Raw genomic sequence first — 20,757 nt, forward strand, 5'->3', positions numbered from 1 at the left:
AGCAGTAGCTAAGGAACTAATGTTGCCTGAAACATAATTTTTTTGGCAACTGTAATTCCTTAGCTCCATTTTTTCTTTAGCTATGGCTTGTCTTTGGGATTTTTATTTATTAAACAAATCAAATACATGTCATTTTATTTTTAAAAATCAAAAATGTCCAAGGACAAGCAGTAGCTAAGCAAAAGATGTAGCTAAAGAATTAATGTTGCCAAAAAAATTATGTTTCAAACAACATAATCCTTATAGCTACACTTTTCCTTGGACATTTTTATTTTTTGAATAAAAAATTACATCTATTTCAATAATCAGATAAATAAAAATCTTAAGGATAAGCAGTAGCTAAGAAAAAGATGGATATAAGGAATTACAGTTGCCAAAAAAATTGAAACATAATTTTTTTGGCAACATTTTCCTGAGCTACATCTTTTCCCTAGTTACTGTTTTTTCTTGGCCTTTTTCATTTTTAAAAAATAAAATTACTTGTATTTTATTTATTAAATAAATAAATATACCGAAGAAAAGCTTCAGCTAAGAAAAAGATGTAGCTCAGGAATTAATGTTGCTGAAAACATAATTTTTTTAGCAACTGTAATTCCTTAGCTACTGCTTGTCTTTGGGATTTTTATTCATTTATTAATTGAAATAGGTGTACCCGGGAAAAAAAAAGTGATCTTTGAAGATCTTCAAAGATCGTTGAAGATGTCGCTTTTGTCCGCATCAGTGACTATCACTGACGATCTCCAACGATGTCTGTCTATCGCCAACGATCTATATGAGAATTATGATGTCGAACGATGAAATATATACGAAGATAAACAACTATCTTCAACGATATAATGATTTAAAAATAAAAAAAAATTAATTTAAAATAAAATTAACATCAAAATGCATTACTAAACATTTATATTAAACGGAACGACATATATTTGTTATATTATATTTTATTGATTAAGAAAATATTTTTTGAAGCTTATAAAAATAACATAAGTATATTCTCATTGTCTTATATTAACAATCCATTTGTTTTTATTTTTTTGTTTTAAGACATAAGTTTTTAAGTATAAGCTTTAATCACTTTTTAATGACAAGCAAAATGACAATATTACGTCAGTCTCAATTAGAAATCTTCTTCTCTGGGAACGAATCGTCTTCAAAATATTTTCAATACAAAAGATATTGTTTCCCAAGTGAATCATCTAATGAATAAACATAAAAAATTATATATCAGTATAGTTTTTTAATTTTATTTAAAAAACAATAAATATACATAACTTATATTATTATACATTACTTATATTATTATTATATTATTATTATTATTATACATTACTTATATATTTAACTTACATTTGCAACTGCATACTCGAAGCCAAAAAGTTGGTCTTCATCTTCGACAGCCTCTTGTAATGTAAACGATAATTGCTGTTCATCAGATTGGAGGTTTGAACTTCTTCGGTCAAAGTTATTTGTTGGACTAGTTGATCCGTTCCTCGCGAGTTATAATTTTATTTTTTTAAAATAAAAATGTCCAAGGGAAAGCAGTAGCTAAAGAATTAATGTTGGTTGAACTATAATTTTTTTGGCAACGTTAATTCCTAAGCTCCATTTTTTCTTTAGCTACTGCTTGTCCTTGGACATTTTTGATTTTTAAAAATAAAATGACATGTATTTTATTTATTTAATCTGGTACCATGGTAAAATAATGTAGATTATGATTGGTTGGCTATAATTACAGCTAAGCTTACTCACATAAACAAAATAAAATATTCCACATCATATTTCTTTCTTCGAAATATTTAAGCTATATTCTTATGATCTTGCTATAAATATTGATACAGTTTTTTATCAAGAATACGTTTTTGTCGAAACTATCTTCAAATTATTAAGCAGCTTTATTATCTGATGTAGTTGTTTTTTATCGAATAACGAATTTTGAGTACCTTAAGATAATTACCACTGAATCGCGATCAGAACAAAAAAAATTAATTATAACAGTTATTATTTAAACATTGTTAAGAATTTTTTTATTTTTTAAATAGACATATAGATGTTCAGAACTTTGCAAGTAACATAAAGAATTTACTTTGGCTATGTTTGAAGTGAAGAAAAAAACATAGAAGTTGACATTTTGAAGCATATAGGTTTTTGAGTGAAAGTATAACTTATTGATCCATTATCATAAACGTAATCAATGATTATTCAGGTACATTCAATATATACGTGAGACTCCATGCCAACGTGACAAATAATTTTTTTAACTCATCGAAAATATTCGTGAATTCCCTTTTGCTTTTTCTGGAATTCGAAGTACCTTCCTTTTTTTACAAACGAATTAACAAAGATCATGATTGAAAAATCGTTTTTTTATAAGTTCACTGTTATAGGGAAAGAAGAGAAAAATCATTGATCTCATTGGCATGGAATACTCCGTTTATATGTTAGATATAATAAGACATTGTCAACTTTTTTTTAGATTTATTTGTCCAGATATATATATATATATATTTTTTTGTTTTTTGTACATTTATTAATAACCATGTACGATTATTTTCTAAAACTTTATATTGTTCAGATATATTAATAAATGAATAATTGATAAAATATAATTTATTAAAACTAACAGAATATAATATTTCAATGTTTCAACGAAATAAATTTTATTTTTTTCTGATAAATGCCTAAATTTTGTGCTGCAGTCAAAAATATGCACTTATGTATAGTTTAACTTAAATTAAATATATTTTTTAAATATAATGATATGATATGTATTATTCAGTCGTAATATTGGAGAAAAAAATAAGAATTCTAAATGCTCAATTAGAACCCACGTAAAAAAAAAATACTCCATCATAAAGTCATGATAGATTTCATCCTGAATCCACCATGATTATTCATCTAATTGACCAATCTTCACGTCATGATGACTTGATAATGACGTCATGGTGAATTCAGGATGAATTTATTTAGAATAATAAAAAAATTATTAAAACATTATTATTGATATGTTATTTTAAATAATGTTATAATTTATTTTTTATATTATTTGGAATAAATTCATCCTTATTAAATTCACCATGAGGTCATCCTCAATTCATCATGAAGTCAGAATTGTTCACTTAGATGAATAATCATAGTAAATTCATGATAGAGTACATTTTTTTTGCACGTATATACATTATTATTATTTCATAAAGTTTAAAAACTCTTTATGATTATTCAAAGAAGTCATTATTTATTTTTTTAAACAATTAAAAGTAGACAAAAATGGAATCTGATAGTTTCCATTTTTTGATATGTTTTTCTGATATGTTAAAAAGTTGAATTATCTGGCCAGATATTTTAGACTACACTTTTCTACTTAAAAATAATCCAAATATTTATTTAATTAAAATTTGATTTTTATCGGCCATAGTAATCATTTTTTTTCAATATCATATTTAAATTTATATTGAATTAAATGGCGTGTATATGTGGTATCTAAATGAAAAGACCACGTTTCAATAAAAGTCGATTAATGCCTTGATTAGTTATTCGTTTTTCACCAGATGTATACTGAACAATATTTTTAACTTGATCAATTGCAACAGGTCCAATACAAACAAGTGGATCTTTAAAATACGAACACACTTTTCTAGTTGTTTGACGATGACGTCGTTGGATTTGACAGCAAAGACCTCTTGTTATGTCACACTCTCCAGACATGGTGCATTCTTCACCTGTAAGTTATAAAACGAATTGTTTTTTAAGAACTATACAGTCATAATATTACAATGGCCGACTACCAACAATCGAGAGTCGATTCTATAGGGCCATAAGCTATTTTGTGACGCGTAAGACTGGAAATTTTACTGTCATGACTCATGACAGACTGAAAATTCGTGACAAGTTGTCACATGACCAAAATATGACCCAATCATTCGTCACTGCTATATTCAAATCTAAATATAGATAAAAACAAAACATAAATTTACAATTAATGTCGCCAAAAAGCCTCAATTTTTAAATACCTGTCTATTCATCATACCTTTAATAATCAAAAGACGTAAAATATCCAAAAGAATGTCAAAATTTTGAAGTATAAAGTTGAATAATTTGCTGGATAAAAAAAAATTTTTTTAAAAATTAGGCGCTGCAGTTTTTATTATTTATTTTATTATTATTATATCATGTATCGAAATAGCGCCTAATTTTTTAAAAAATTTTTTTTTATCCAGCAAATTATTCAACTTTATACTTCAAAATTTTGACATTCTTTTGGATATTTTACGTCTTTTGATTATTAAAGGTATGATGAATAGACAGGTATTTAAAAATTGAGGCTTTTTGGCGACATTAATTGTAAATTTATGTTTTGTTTTTATTTCACTTATTTTGTTTAAATTAATAATAAATTATATTTGTAATTCGTCTACTTTAAATTGACCGTGAATACCATAATAAATAGAAAATAATAATCGAATACTAATTTTCTGGAATATAAAAATTTAAACGTGTATACATATATACTATATATGTACGCTTTGAATAAAAGGAAAAAGAAACAAATTCTGCTATACCATCAATGATAAATATGTGCATACACACATATATAAAAAAAATTCAGGAGTAGGGATAGGCGCGGGGTATGCGCAACGTATCCGAAGAAATTAGACATTTCAGCTTGAAAATTTATTTTTTAGTAAGATTTAATACCTGGCTTTTACAGACTCTTATATCTTTTTTATTATTTGTTGGAAAAAATCGAGAGTAGGCTTATTGGAAAGAGAGGCATCGATATACATAATGAAACTATTTTTATTTTTTTTTTTTAACAAATAATTAGAACGCCATTTGATAAATTAAAAACGACGACGTCACGGACCACTGACTTAAAATACTTATACCCGGTAAAGAGTCTCGCTTTTTAAAAATTGAGGCGAGACTCTACCGAGTCTCTTGATAAATGATATGAATTGGTAAATATTTTATTACGTAGGCGAAGCCTATAGTATTGAATTCATACACGTTTTTTTTAAAATGATCATATCTTGTAAAGTAATAAAGTTAGAAGGATCGTATTAGGACTAAATTATTCGTCTATGAAAATACTAAAACCGGGAACTTACTTAAAGTAATTTCAATTGTTAGTTAATTTATTGATAACAAATAACGATCACCATATAATTTTCAAAGTCAAATAATAAGAAAACTAAGAACAAATCATGGATGCGATTTTTTGCCAGGATATTAGGAATGACTGAATTTATAATAATCGAGTTAAAAATTGTTTTTAATGTCGTTAGAAGATTGTTAATAAACAAAAAAACAAAATTGCTGTTTTTTTATATTTTGCATAACTCTTTAAAATTTTAACTTACAAGCTTTGTTTATGGCTCAAAACAATTGTCTTTTCGATACCCCAGGTAGGAGTTCTCAGGCTTGAACAACTGTGCCAGGCTTGTGCGAGGGTCGTGTATCAAGCCTTGGGAGCACAGGCTTGACACAAGCTTGTGCCCATTGTTTTCCCCGGCCTCACACGAGCCTTGTTAACACAGGCTTGACACAAGACTGTCCCCGTTGTTTTCAACCGGCCTCACACAGGCCTTGTGTCAAGCCCTTTTTACTAAGCCTCACACGGGACTTGACTTGTGCATATATTCAATTTAAAAAAAAAAATAAATTAATTAGATCTATAAATTGTAAATAGACATTTTAAATAAAAATTATTAGGTTTTGACTATCGTGCCAGGCTTTACAAGGACTCCCTGGCAGAACTGGCGTGATCGCTTTTGTCGCCAAAGCCAGAGCAAAACCAGAGCAAAGCCAGAGATAATAAATACAGAATATTAACGATATCAAACGTTAATTTGGGCTTTATATAGATATATTATTTAAATTCAATTATTATTTAACCTATTTTTGGCAATAATATTGATGTAAAGAGATAAATATAAGTAGAACAAGTAATGTAAAAGTTGACAGATTTTGACATTTTGAGGTTGACTTGAATCGGCTAAACACAAAAATCCCTAGCGTGAAGCAATACTAAATCCAGACCTTTTCCAGAGTAAAGCCAGACTTGTAAAAAAAACATTTATTTATAACAATATCACTAATTATTAATAAACAATAATAAATTGATGAATTTTAATGACTTTTAGAGACTTTTTTATTATTAAAATTAATTTTTCGCTTAAAAAAAAAAAAAAAAACACATCAATCTCTGGCAATACAAAAGCCAGAGGAAAGCCAGAGTAAAGCCAGAGTAAAACCAGACAAAAAGCCAGAGCAAAGCCAGAGTTAAGCGAGACTTGATGTGTTATTTTTTTTTTTTTCACGCTAAAAATTAATTTTAATGATAAAAAAGTCTCTAAAAGTCATTAAAACTCATTAATTTATTATTGTTTATTAATAATTAGTGATATTGTTATAAATAAATGTCTTTTTTACAAGTCTGGCTTTACTCTGGCTTTTGTCTGGTTTTACTCTGGCTTTACTCTGGCTTTACTCTGGCTTTCCTCTGGGTTTTGTATTGCCAGAGATTGATGTGTTTTTTTTTTTTTTTTTTAAGCGAAAAATTAATTTTCATAATAAAAAAGTCTAAAAGTCATTAAAATTTATTAATTTATTATTGTTTATCAATAGTTAGTGCTATTGTTATAAATAAATGTCTTTATTACAAGTCTGGCTTTGCTCTGGCTTTTGTCTGGTTTTACTCTGGCTTTTGTATTGCCAGAGATTGATTGTGCTTTTTTTTTTTTTTTAAGCGAAAAATTAATTTTAACAATAAAAAAGTCTCTTAAAGTCATTAAAATTTATTAATTTAATATTGTTTATTAATAGTTAGTTTTATTTTTATAAATAAATGTTTTTTTTACAAGTCTGGCTTTACTCTGGAAAAGGTCTGGATTTACTATTGCTCCACGCTAGGGATTTTTGTGTTTAGTCGATTTAAGTCAACCTCAAAACGTCAAAATCTGTCAACTTTTACATCACTTGTTCTACTTATATTTATCTCTTTACATCAATATTATTGCGAAAAATAAGTTAAATAATAATTGAATTTAAATAATATATCTATATAAAGCCCAAGTTAACGTTTGATATCGTTAATATTCTGTATTTATTATCTCTGGCTTTGCTCTGGTTTTGCTCTGGCTTTGGCGACAAAAGCGATATCGTTTTCTTCTGGATTAGCTCTCACCATTTCCGCCAGGGCTGTGTATTGACTCTCGAATAAATTCATTCATATAAAAAATTTTGACTGACTCTTTCATGAATCCCCCGTGGTCGACTTGATAGAGCATTGGAGTTCTCGACGTGAGAGACCTAGGATCGATCCTCCGTTACGCCGTTTATTTTCGTTCATATAATCATCGTTAATTCAAATTGTATCGCGTAAAAAATAATAATGTCAAATTAAATAAATTAATAACAATTGTTTATTTATATTTTTTTATAATTTTTTTTGCAAGCCGGTGTCAAGCCTGGGAACACAAGACTGTGTCGAGCCTGGGAACACAAGCCTGTGTCAAGCCTCATACACTAGTCCGACACCAGCAAATACATCGTGAACATTCCAGACTTGACACAGGCTTGTGTCTCAGGCCCGACACAGGCCCGAGAGCCGGGTAATCAGGCTTGTCCCAGGCTTGTGCCCGTCGTCACTTCCTACCTGGGACCGAGAGCCACCCTCTCTTGATAAAATTTGCTCTGATCATTTGTTAATTAGATATCAGCAATTGTTTATAACAATCACTATCATCCTTTATGTTACAGTTGAAAAATAGTAACGAAGGAGTGATTTTAGCGATTTTTATCAAGACAGGGTGGCTCTCAGGAATTTAATATCAAATTTTTTGAGCTCAATAAAACTTTTTTATGTTAATTTGTTCAAAAGTTATCCAAAATATAAACAATTACCGATTTTTATTTTAAACATTTTTTCTTCAAAAAAGAGTTTAAAGCGCATGCGTAAAACTTTCTTTGCTGTGGTTATAATTTGCTTGATCGATAAAATAGTTATTTAAATTATCATGTTATTGAAAAGAACAAAAAAAAAACTACCATGGACAAATTTTTATAAATAAAAGTAATAAACAAAATGGTTCTAAAAAAAATTTGTTTAGTTAAAAAAAAAGTAAATTGATGAAAAACTGTATTTGGTTTTTTTTTTCACTCACATGAAAACATTTCTCCGGTATTTTTCTGTCATTACTCCGCCAACGATGTATTACCGGAGAAATTTTTGTAATAATATTTTCAACAGATTAATTTCTCCGCCATTGATGAATACTTGAGAAAATTTCTCCGAAAATGGGTCAAAAACGAAGAAATGACGGAAAATTATTTACCCCAAGGCAATCCTGATTTTTTTAGCTTTTCTTATTCCTTTTTTCTCGACAAATTTTACAGCAATAACAGCTTTTGATTTTATAAGCTTCATTGCAGCAGAACGTTTTTCTTTATTTTTTCACTTTTGTTTTAGTTTGGCGTTTGATTGCTTGACAGGATTTTATTTACCAACATATTCTCCATAAAAAAAGATGTAATCAATGGTACTTGGTTTCTTAAAGTCGATGGTTTTTTATAAATGGGTGGTTTATTTATTGACTTTGAACGATATTTCGTTACTCTTTTATAATCAGCCAGATAATTCTTGTTATTTGTTTTGTTTTTATCTATAATATATAGACAAATAACAAGAATGATCTGGCTGATTACAAAAGATATATATATATATATAAATATGTATATTGATATTAACAACTCTTGGGGGACGTTCCAAAAATCACTCGGAAACCCGGAAGCGGCGCAGTAGACGAAAAATATAGTGATAAAATAAACTTAAAAGTAACTAGAGGTTACTGTAGATATTGTAAACAACAAAAACAGCCATATTGCAATATATGCCTTTTGCTTTTGTTACTTATTACGGTTGTGAAAAGTATTTTTATAATTATTATTAATAATTAAACAATAATAATTTATTGATTTGTGGCTATAAAAATACATAAACAAAAAATCATGTCTACCACAACAAAATATCAAAAATTTTTTATGATCACCATCCTGAACTTCCGGGTTTCCGAGTGATTTTCGGAACGTCCCCTTGATTTAGTACACCTTTTTGTCATGATTTGACGTTTGTTTCATGTTCAAAAAGAAGTGTCATGTGATGAGTTTCAATGATAGGTTTAAACAATTAGATCGTTGTTCTTTTTTTCTATAGAAAATCTCTAAAATATCTATACGTCACCAAAAATCATCCATAAGCTGCAACCAAGACCAAATGGACGTGCATAGTATATTCATCAACTAAAGTTTTTCGTCATTTTTAAATTCCGGTTTTCTTTTTATTTTACGTTACAATAATTATTGTAAACACAAACAAACCATGTCAGCTGAGGATGAATGTATGAATTGAATTTTTTTTTTTTTAATAACGACATAAGGATCCGATATGTTAATGAAATTCATTTTACCCGTTCCAGCCTTTATTCTTTGCGAAAGAATACTCACATGACTATCTTTTTTTTATACCCGTTGACGTTGTACAGTTTCATTTACCAAAATGGATTTAAAAATTTACTCAAAATTTGAAGAATATAAAATTACAACATAAATTATTTTTAAAGAAAAATGATTACTTAAATTTATTGGTACACGACATTTATTCACATATTTTCCTCATACTTTTTCTGATAAATGCACGATATGTAGTACATGAACAGTATTCATTGAATACACATACGTAAACATACACATGTATGCTGTCTCATGTACATTACTTTAATTTATTTATTTCTTGGTCAATCGTTGAGTTTTGCTGTCATGGGTCCTGCTTGTTCTATCCGATGATACCTTAGATTTTTGACTGAGAGTAGGAAGTTACATGTGATATGTTGTATTAGTGATCGAAAAAAAAATTATTTGGTACCTGGATTTTTTTCCTAAATACCGATACCACGACACGACTCAAAAGTTTTTTTTTGTCGATACTTTCTGAAACCAAGTACGGTTTCAATACCATCTCTTCTAGGCCCACTTACACTTTTTCCATGTTTATTTCGTTTGTTTTATAGTTTAGAAACCACTCAGAATAATGATAAAAAATTATTGAAAAAAAAAAAATTAAAAATACTCGTTTTTAACTTCAGATGTAGAGCTAATAAATGAATTATTTCAATCATACACAATACAAAAAAAAATGTAAAATTTAACATTTTTTGGATGTCAAAATCAAAAAATCATCCAAAAAAATGTTAAAAATTTGAAATTTAAAAAAACGTAAATTGTTTTGAAGAAGATATGCATATGAATATGATTTTGTTTTAAATTATTTATTTCAATCTTTTCTTAATTATGAAATTACAAACAATCACACAAACTATTAATAATAATATTAATATTCACAAAATAAATTTATTTGTAATAAAATGGATATATATAATATAAAAAAAAAATTGACACAAAGGAGTAAAATCATAGGTTAGGTATGACATATTGATAATAAAAAATAAATAATTATTTATTCCGAATGGATATGATCTCGATAAAACAAAAAAAAAGATGAACTGAAGAATTATTTATTCGCATAATATTAGGGGTGTGCGAATAGTCTTCGAATCGAATCGAATCGAATCGAATAGTACTATTCGATTCAAAAATCGAATCGAATTATTCGAATTTTCGAATAGTCGAATAGCTACGAATAATTCGACTATTCGCCATTATACGAATATTCGAAAATTCGAATAATTCGAATAATGACGAATAGTCGAATAGTAACGAATAATTCGACTATTCGACTATTCGACTCTATGTTTTTAATTTTCGAATATGATTTAATGCATTTGTGTTCCAAATGGAATAATTATTGTATATTGAACTCAAACATGAGATATTTTAATGAATTTATTAGTATGGTGTTCAGTAGCCAATAAATTGATTATATCACATGTAAGAATTATGTTATAATGTAGGTCATCATTAGAAAATTTATTTTTATCATTGTATTTTGAAGTATTTAATTTAATATATCTTATTTCATGAATTAATTTTGTTATGTTCAAATAAGTAACTTATAAATATTCCATAACAAAAAATGAAATTCTTGTGCATTATAGTATCAATAAGATATTTAATATTATTTTAAAACTGTAATACTTCATGTTAAATTTTAAATATCTTATTGATACTATGTGCACAAAGAAGAATTTTTTTCATTTATTTTTTATTTCGGTGTTATTTCTTAGATATTTATAAGTTTACTTATTTGAACATAACACAAAATTTAATTTCATGAAAATAAGGATATTATTAAAAAAGTTAAACCTAGGTCTTTTCAATAATAACAAAATTGAATTTGTTATAAAAAATGAAAATAAAAAAATTTTTTCTAATGATTTATTCGCACATGAATAACACATAATTCGCACGTAATTTTTGATATAGTCCAGTTTGATTGTGCTACAATGTATGTGCTAATTTTACATACCTAATAAATTCATTAAAATAATATAAATAAAAAAATTATCTCATGTTTGGGTTCAATATTCTTACAATAATTATTATCTTCCATTTGGAACAATTTTTAAATGCATTAAATCATTTTTATTCAAAAAATTAAAAACATAGAGTCGAATAGTCGAATAGTCGAATTATTCGTTACTATTCGACTATTCGTCATTATTCGAATTATTCGAATTTTCGAATATTCGTATAATGGCGAATAGTCGAATTATTCGTAGCTATTCGACTATTCGAAAATTCGAATAATTCGTATCGAATACGAATCGAATTATTCGCACACCCCTACATAATATGTATTAAACTTATTTCTGTAACACAAAGTTTTATTTGGCGTCGTTCACTGGTAGAAGCGAGGGAAAATAATTAATGCAGCATGCAAGACCTAGCGGTCATCTCTCAACTAATTTTTAACATTTGAAAAATGTCAAATTCAAAATTTAACATTTTTTTAAGTATTAATTTTATGTGTAAAATAAATTGACATTTTTTTAAATGTCAAATTTACATTTTTTTACGTAGGCGAAGCCTAAAGTATTGAATTCACTCGCGTTTTTTAAAAAATGATCATATCTTGCAAAGTAATAAAGTTAGAAGAATCGTATTAGGACCAAATAATTCGTCTATGAAAATACTAAAACTGGTAACTTACAAGAAGTAATTTCAATTGTAAGTTAATTTATTATTAACAAAAAACGATCACCGAATAATTTTCAAAGCCAAATAATAAGAAAACTAAGAACAAATCATGGATGTGATTTTTTGCCAGGATATTAGGAATGACAGAATTTATAATAATCGAGTTGAAAATTGTTTCTAATGTCGTTAGAAGATTGTTAATAAACAAAAAAACAAAATTGCTGTTTTTTTATATTTTGCATAACTTTTTAAAATTTTAACTTACAAGCTTTTTTTATGGCTCAAATTAATTGTCTTTTTGATACCGAGAGCCACCCTCTCCTGATAAAATTTGCTCTGATCATTTGTTAATTAGACATCAGCAATTGTTTATAACAATCACTATCATCCTTTATGTTACAGTTGAAAAATAGTAACGAAGGAATGATTTTAGCGATTTTTATCAAGACAGGGTGGCTCTCAGGAATTTAATATCGAATTTTTTGAGCTCAAAAAAACTTTTTTATGTTAATTTGTTCAAAAGTTATCCAAAATATAAAAAATTACCGATTTTTATTTTAAACATTTTTTCTTCAAAAAAGAGTTTAAAGCGCATGTGTAAAACTTTCTTTGCTGTGGTTATAATTTGCTTGATCGATAAAATAGTTATTTAAATTATCATGTTATTGAAAAGAACAAAAAAAAACTACCATGGACGAATTTTTATAAATAAAAGTAATAAACAAAATGGTTCTAAAAAAGATTTGTTTAGTTAAAAAAAAAGTAAATTGAACGATTTATTTTTTTTATATTTGTATTGATTTTTTTTTTTGAACGGATCTAATAAAATCATTAATTACAAGTGGTATAACCTCAAATTTTTTTCATCTGTATTTTGATTTATGTACATAATTTGACAGGTGAAAAACAGCGCGAAAAAAACAAAAAATATTTAATCATATAATTTAAAATTATTAATAAAAAAAAAACTGAAATGAATTTGGAATAATCACGAGGAACGACACGGGCTTTCGCCGGAGTTTTGAAAATTTTCAATTTTCAATAGAACGAGTCCGTTACTAAAAATTTTTTTTTTTATTTTCACATTATCTTTTTTTCAAACGTATATGCCGAAGAAAATAATTCAAATTACACTGAGAAAAAAACTTGCTACAGTTTAGCAAATTTTTTCTTGGAACTTTTTTGTCTTAAGTTGAAAAAAAACATAATCAGTTTGAGAAAAAATGTCTTATTTTGAAAAAATATTTTTTTTCAATTCGAGACAAATTATTTTTTTTTTTGAAAAAATATAGAATTAATTTAAGAAAACATGTGCGAGAGTCGTTTATCAAGACTTGGGAGCACAGGCTTGACACAAGCTTGTGCCTATTGTTTTCCACGGCCTCACACGAGCCTTGTTAACACAGGCTTGACACAAGACTTTTTGACCAGCTTCACACAGGCCTTAAGGAGGTTATGCAGAAATTACTCTTTTTTTTTTAAATATAATGAGAATGTTCTGAAATTTTGTACACAAGTAGATCTTTTCATTCTGAATACAACGGTATAATTATTTTCTTATGTTGATCGGCTAAATTTTTTGTAATTAATTATTGAAAATAATATTTAACATTGGCTCTTATGGAGATTTCAACCATTTTTTTCGGATAGAAAAAATGATGAAAAAGTCTTGAAAAAAATCACACATATACTAGAAACAGAGTTTTATTAATTGCGCGAAAAATTTTCATATGTTGATCGGTCAATTAATGAGAAATTAATTATAAACTTTACAAAAATTAGATGTGGCAACGTATGGCATGTTCAAACACAAACACATACCCGCAATCCCATATATTGTATACGGGGCGCAGGCGCTTTCCACTTTATTTTTTTACAGTGTAGCCCGATTTCTGTTTTGTCTGTGACGTCAGAAGCGCCCCGCAACACCCGCAATGAATTTGTGCATAACCTCCTTAACAATCCAAGCTTGTGTCAAGCTTGTGCCCATTGTTTTCCCCGGCCTCACACGAGCCTTGTTAACACAGGCTTGACAAAAGGCTGTCCCCGTTGTTTTTCCCCGTCTCACACAAGCCTCAATAGTCTAAGCCAGTGTCAAGCCTGTTTTTTTTGTTTTCCTCGGCCTCACCGTTTTACCAAGCATGACGCGGGACTTGACTTAGGCATATATTCAATTTAAAAAAAAAAAATGATATTAGTTAGATCTATAAATTGTGAATAGAAATTTTAAATAACAATTATTAGGTTTTGACCAAGGTCTGTAGATTAATAGACGGCTGGGATCAGGTCGTCTCATGACTCAGTGCGCATGCGCGGTCAGCCATGTTTGGTGCTATTCCCCACTACTAATGTTTACCACATAATGTAAACAATCAGTGTATGGCATGTCAAAAAAATTTCCAATTGAAAATTTAATCATTTATTTATTGAATAAATATTGTACGTCAATGTTGTGCGATCGGTTGCTTTCCCCAGAGATTCAGATCGTCGTCGAAAATGATCTACTGGTACTGGTGTGAGTCAAATAAAACCAAGCTCAAGGTTATGTGATGTAAGTTTATTTCTTCACATAATTTTCTTTTTTCTGATCAAAATTATTAGTTTACTAGTTAAAAAATATTGATATTCACAGATATATTTATGAAAATCCATTATGATGAATCTCAATATGAACAACATCGTCAGGATGGCTCAAAAAAAATTAAAACCAAATGCAGTACCAACTTTGTTTGGTGATGTTTTGATAGATTATTTGAGTAAAATCCACCAAAATAAAAGTAACGTGAGTAAGAATAACCATTGAATTTTAACTTATATTAAAGTTGTCTTGATAAAAAAATATTAATAGTTATTTTTTTTTAGTACATGATGTTAGTTGGACTTCATTTGAATCACTAAAGCAGTTGTCAACAATAAACTTAGGTAAATCTTTTTCCAGACCATTGCTTGATGTAATTATAGATGAATATACCACTGACAACAAAAAGAGTTTATTCAAGTTACCAAAGTCTAATAATACCAAATCTTTACCAAGTGATGAGCAGCAGATTGAATTGCCACTAGTAAACTTAGATGAGGATCATTTAGTATCAATTTTTACTCATAATATTTATCCTGATACTTTCAACAGTTTTTTATCAATTCTTGCTGATGAATTACAAGCAGAAATAATGAAAAAATATAATAAAGGAGTTATTAAATTTAATTTCATGCTTCAAAATCAACATCGTCTTTATCACCATGAAATTTCGAGTTTAAACTAGGAAGTAGAAAGCTTAAAGAAAATAAATATTAGTTTAGACTGTGAATTACGAGTTGAATAAGAAAAAAGGATACACTCAGAAAGACAACGAGAAAAAATTAAAAACAAGTTTAACAAGCTTCTTAATGTATTCGAAAAATTGTCCATTTTTAAAAAACCTTTTAATTGAGTTATTTTATTTACTTATTCATAGTATGCGACAGGCAAAAGCCTACTGAAGCCAAAAAAATTCATTTTGTTGTCAGATAAAAAATTGTATTTGATTATTTTATTTTTATATTAAAAAAGAAAAAATTATATTTTTCGAGTAACTTTTGTTTCACTTTTTTATAACTATTTATATTAAACTGTCTGCTAACTTTGTCAATTTTTCAGAATATTTAATTAATTATTAATTGAAAAAAATTAAGTGTTAACTTCTTGTTATATACTGTTTCTGTTATAGACCAGATGTAAGCTATAAAGATGGTTTAAATAATGCGCGCCTAAAAGTCGGCCATGTTTGGTGCTTGTGCGACGACCTGATCCCAGCCGTCTTATTAATCTACAGACCTTGGTTTTGACTATAGTGCCAGGCTTTTACAAGGACTGTGTATTGACTCTTGAATATATTGATTCATATAAAATGAACATCACTTATTTTTGTTCGTACAATCATCGTTAATTCAAATTGTATCGCGTAAAAAATAATAATGTCAAATTAATAAATTAATAATAATTGTTTATTTATATTTTTTTATAATTTGTTTTACAACCGGTGTCAAGCCTCATACACTAGTCCGACACCAGCAAATACATCGTGAACATTTCAGACTTGACACAGGCTTGTGTCTCAGGCTTGACACAGGCCCAAGAGCCGGGTAATCAGGCTTGACCCAGGCTTGTGCCCGTCGTCACTTCCTACCTGGGTCTCATTGAAAGAACTTTCATAGTAAGTTGAATAACTAATTAACGTTAATTTATGAATTATTGTTGTCCGATTGATTATTTTATCCGTCTACACGGAGAGAAATCCGTAGCAAACAATGCTGTAGAGTATCAAACAAATTTTACTGTGGTCTACTGGAAATTGAGAAGTTGAGTGGGGAGGCCAACAGGATTGACTAGAATTTCCTATTAGACTACAGTAATTTTAATCAAAACAAAAAAACAATACAAAAAATTAAATAAAACCTTATTGTTTAAACATCAAAATAAAAATGTAACGTGTTTATTAATTTTTAAAAAATAAACCATTTCACAATTTTCATGTGTTTCACCGCATTTTTATTTAGATTCATGAATAAAATAAAAACAATAAACTTTTTTAGAAGAGGTTAGGAACACACTTGATTTCCAATAAATATTCGTGTCATTTGGCGGGAAAACCTGCTGTACACTACAGTAATTTCTGGCGTAAAGTATACCATTAACTCAAGACTTCCAAAAATTCCGGTAGACTACAGTAAAAAATTAAGATGAAATATAATAATAATCATTATAATAAGTGGGAATTAGTCGCTTTAATATGACGTCAGCTGAGATTTTTACGATACCACTACAGTAATATTTGCTGCGGATTTCTCTCCTTGTAAAAGAATTATCAGCTGCAGCTGAATATATGCGGAATTATTGTGCGAAACGAAAACAACATAAGCCTGAAAAATTTTTTGATGAAATACAAAAAATTCACCTGTATCTTTGTCAAATGCTGAGCGTCAGCGAAATTACCGTGCTAGACACCAAGAAAAAAACCAACTTCAAAATAATTTTGATGAAATAGAAGTATTATCACCTGGAGCCGAATATATGCGGAATTACCGTTTAAAATAACAGGAACAGAGGCTTTAAAATAATTTTGATAAAAAAAAAAATTGTCACCTGTACAGTTGACAAACTGCTGAGCGTAAGCGGAATTATCGTGCTAGACAAAAATTAAACTCAGTGAGTGCCCTGACGAAATCGTCCTATATGTAAAACAGACTTGTTTAAGGCTAATTTTGTCCAAAAAAACGTGGCTTGTTCAAGCCTAGTAGACATGGCTTGAACGGCATGGTAGAAATATACAGGTATGTCCAATCCTCGGACGAAAATAAAATCTACTGCGCAAAACTCTAAGTAGCCATCTTGTCTACATGTGTGTAAATCTGTGTGCCCGTCATACTATTATTATTATACTGTTATTAATTAATGCAGAACATGTTTAAAATTTACATTAACCATAATTAAAAACTTTAAAAATATTGTTTAATAATTATACATATTTATAAATGTGTCAAAATAATTAGAAGTTAAATTTTTACTTTTTCACAAAAAACAATTAGGAAAAATAAAAGGAATTTTTACATATTTAGTTAACAAACTAGAAGTATGGATGAAAAAAACAATATAAATATTGCACTGAATGCAATACAATATTTGGTACATACTTGTACGTACATTTAACTTAGAGTTTTTAGACGGTAAGCTGATAGCAAAAAAACTAGACTCAACCGTATACGAAAAGAACTTGTCAAAAGGTAGTCCTTGGGACCTAGAACATGTTGCACATACCCTCAAGCAGTTTTTTGGTCGCCCGTCCACAGGTAACCCAGGTAAAAAATCGATTATTCAGACTCCTCATAATTACATAATTTTTTGTTTAAATACTTTTAATTTTATTATATTAACTTAATTTTAAACTCTCAAGCAAATTAATTGTAGCCCCGCTGAGATATTAATTTTTGAAAATTGCAAAAAACACGATATATATATCATATCATATATATCGTGTTTTTTAATTAATTAGGTCTTGGTACAGGTTAAACTTGATTTGCGCTCAGATCAAACCTGCAGATCTGACGTGATCAAGCTTGATCTGCACATTATCTATTATATATTGACAATAATTATTTTTTCTTAAAGACTTCATTATGTTTGCATCTATGGTTCTGAAGTTTATCGACAAATGATTTTAAAGATCTTGAAAAACAACCCTGTTGAAAATGATTTCTCCAATTTTCTTATACTTTTCTCCAATTTTCTCCGATATTCTTCCGTTTCCCTCCGATATTTCTCCAAATTTCTACGAATTTCTCCGATTTACTCTGATTTTCTCCGCATATTGTTGAATAAAAATTTCGCAGAAAAATCGGAGTAAAACAAAAAATCATTTTTTCTGATTATCTCCGACTTGTTCCAATTTTTTCCGATTTTCGTCCGCATTTTCTCCGATTCTTCCGGAATTACTCCGATTTTTAAAAATCGGGGAAAATCGAAGAAAAATCGAAGAAAATCTGAGAAATCATTTTCACCAGGGAAATTAAAAAAAAAGTGTGTTGCTTTTATATTTTTAAGTTAATATTATTATATGTTGCAATAATTTTTTTTTTACTACTCGGAGTATCACGAAATTGAATGTAAATATACTTAATATTTTAAATTTTTATATTTCACAAGTTACTTTTCTATTGAACATATGTCACTTATCCCTGTGTATAAAAGTTGTAAACCTTGACACTTGTTATCTCGAAAAGTCCAAAGGAGGAAAAATTCAAAAAAATTGCCAGTGTACATAATTACTTCATTTGAAAAATGAGCCGAAATAAAAAAAAAATTAAATTCAATCAAAATTCAATTATCAAGAATCAACCTTAAATTATATTTTTCGAAAGAAAACTGTTTATTATAAATGCAAAAATATATTGTGTCACTCTTTAAGATTCAACTTGTTTTCGATATCGGTAAAAATTTAAAAACGATGGATCAACAAAAACCATTTGTTACTTATATAAAAGTAGATATAGACTTTCCTATATATAATAATAAAAAAAAAAAAAATAAATTGTTGACTTACTATATTGTTTATTGGAGGTAACGGGTGGTTGACAAGACCTTGTGTCTGCTCCAACAACATCAGCACACATCAGTCCAGTTTCACAATCATTGTCTCGTCGACAAAGTTCTCCTTGTTTCAATCCATAAGCAAAGAAACAAGTTCCTGTTGAAGCTGGAAAAATAAGCGTAATAAAAAATTATATAAAATAAGACACTTTGTTAACTATTATATTAAATGATTAATGAAAAAATGACATGAAGAATAATAAAAAAACAAACCTCCATCAACGTCGATACAAACTTGACCTGGACAACAATGTTCATTGGCAATACATCTTTTTCCACTGCATGGCTCATCAGCATTTGAAATTTCAAGTCCTTCACCAAAGTTATTGGCATAATTTCCGGTAAGTGGTCGCTGAATCAATATCACATTATTTACAATGATAACATATAGTTGTTAAAAAAATACACTAATCGTTACATGAAATAAGTATAAATAAAAACAAACAAATATAAGTAAAGTAAAAAAAATCATTATGTGAAATGAGTTTAGGTAAAAACAAATAATTTTAGTCAAAAAAAATAAATAAATAACACTTGTTATAAGTACTTCAAGGTATGAGGGCCTGTAAGCGTTTCCATGACCACCATATCCCAAATTTGACAGCATTTCTGGACTAAAACGATTAAAAAGACCTCCCCAAGCATAAACACCTCCTTGAATCTCGAAAATGCTCATCAAAACCACGATGGTGTAGAATGCTGTGCTCCCATGTGTCTTATCAGTCTTCATTTTTATTTTTTTTTTATACTTTCTTGTTATTCTTTTCTTTATCTATCAGACAATCCTGAATAAAAGAAAATTCATTTCATATTTTATTTTAATACGTAATAGTACGTAAATTCTTTTTTTTCTTATATCTATATCTAATTACTTAATTTTTATTCTTTTTTTTTCAACCATAAAAATTGAGCATTTTTTGTAATTCAAATTTTTTATCATGAAATTCTAAAAGTTTGAAAACTTTAAGATAAGTTTATTATTTACAAAAAAAAGGAAGATAACTTACTGTATTTGAATTTCAAAGATTTGTGTCCGAATATTTTTTTTATTTAATTACAAATTATTCGTCGATTAAGAAAGTAATAAGTTAGCTAAGTTTTCAAGATGCTTGCAAGCACAACTGTATGGTACTGAGCTACGCTACCTTTCTATTTCCAACAATTGAACATTTCTATTGCCAATCAGCGTGGGTGAACATTCTTTGACGCATGCGTGTATATATTTTTCTACCCTTTAACAATTTTCAATTTCTCTCTCTCTCTTCCTCTTTCTCCTTCTATCAGTATATTATTATTATTATTATTATTATTATTATTATTATTCAAATTAGTCTTTTCGACTTTTATTCATTATGTATGTTTTAATTTTCTTAATTTAAAAAAAAAAGTTAATAATTTTGATGCTCTTCATAGCAATCGATAATAACTTTATTCAAATTGGCCTTGTTTTTATTTTATAATTTATTTAAATATAAATAATATAT

The 20,757-nt window shown here is 28.0% G+C and overlaps 2 protein-coding genes across 5 annotated transcripts; one reads left to right on the top strand and one right to left on the bottom strand.

Annotated features, from left to right (window-relative positions):
* Positions 1 to 1,629: 1,629 nt before the first annotated feature.
* Positions 1,630 to 20,740, bottom strand: LOC122849847 (ITG-like peptide). Its single transcript, XM_044148691.1, has 5 exons — positions 20,281 to 20,740; positions 19,821 to 20,058; positions 19,487 to 19,625; positions 19,227 to 19,379; positions 1,630 to 3,716 (listed from the first exon to the last, which is right to left on the bottom strand). The coding sequence occupies exons 2-5, from the start codon at positions 20,001 to 20,003 to the stop codon at positions 3,478 to 3,480; spliced, it is 714 nt and encodes a 237-aa protein (XP_044004626.1). The 5' UTR covers positions 20,004 to 20,058; positions 20,281 to 20,740; the 3' UTR covers positions 1,630 to 3,477.
* On the top strand, positions 14,497 to 15,629 carry LOC122849914. Of its 4 annotated transcripts, XR_006373608.1 has the most exons (4): positions 14,497 to 14,701; positions 14,783 to 14,932; positions 15,013 to 15,072; positions 15,185 to 15,629. XR_006373608.1 is itself a non-coding variant. In XM_044148833.1 (3 exons), the coding sequence occupies exons 1-3, from the start codon at positions 14,804 to 14,806 to the stop codon at positions 15,411 to 15,413; spliced, it is 462 nt and encodes a 153-aa protein (XP_044004768.1). In that variant the 5' UTR covers positions 14,714 to 14,803; the 3' UTR covers positions 15,414 to 15,629. The 4 variants fall into 4 exon arrangements, 1 of the variants encoding a protein (XP_044004768.1); XR_006373607.1 differs by having other exon boundaries at positions 14,501 to 14,696; positions 15,013 to 15,629; XR_006373606.1 differs by having other exon boundaries at positions 14,503 to 14,701; positions 15,013 to 15,629.
* Positions 20,741 to 20,757: the final 17 nt, after the last annotated feature.

This window comes from Aphidius gifuensis, linkage group LG1, assembly GCF_014905175.1.
Source record: "Aphidius gifuensis isolate YNYX2018 linkage group LG1, ASM1490517v1, whole genome shotgun sequence".
Classification (NCBI taxonomy): domain Eukaryota; kingdom Metazoa; phylum Arthropoda; class Insecta; order Hymenoptera; family Braconidae; genus Aphidius; species Aphidius gifuensis.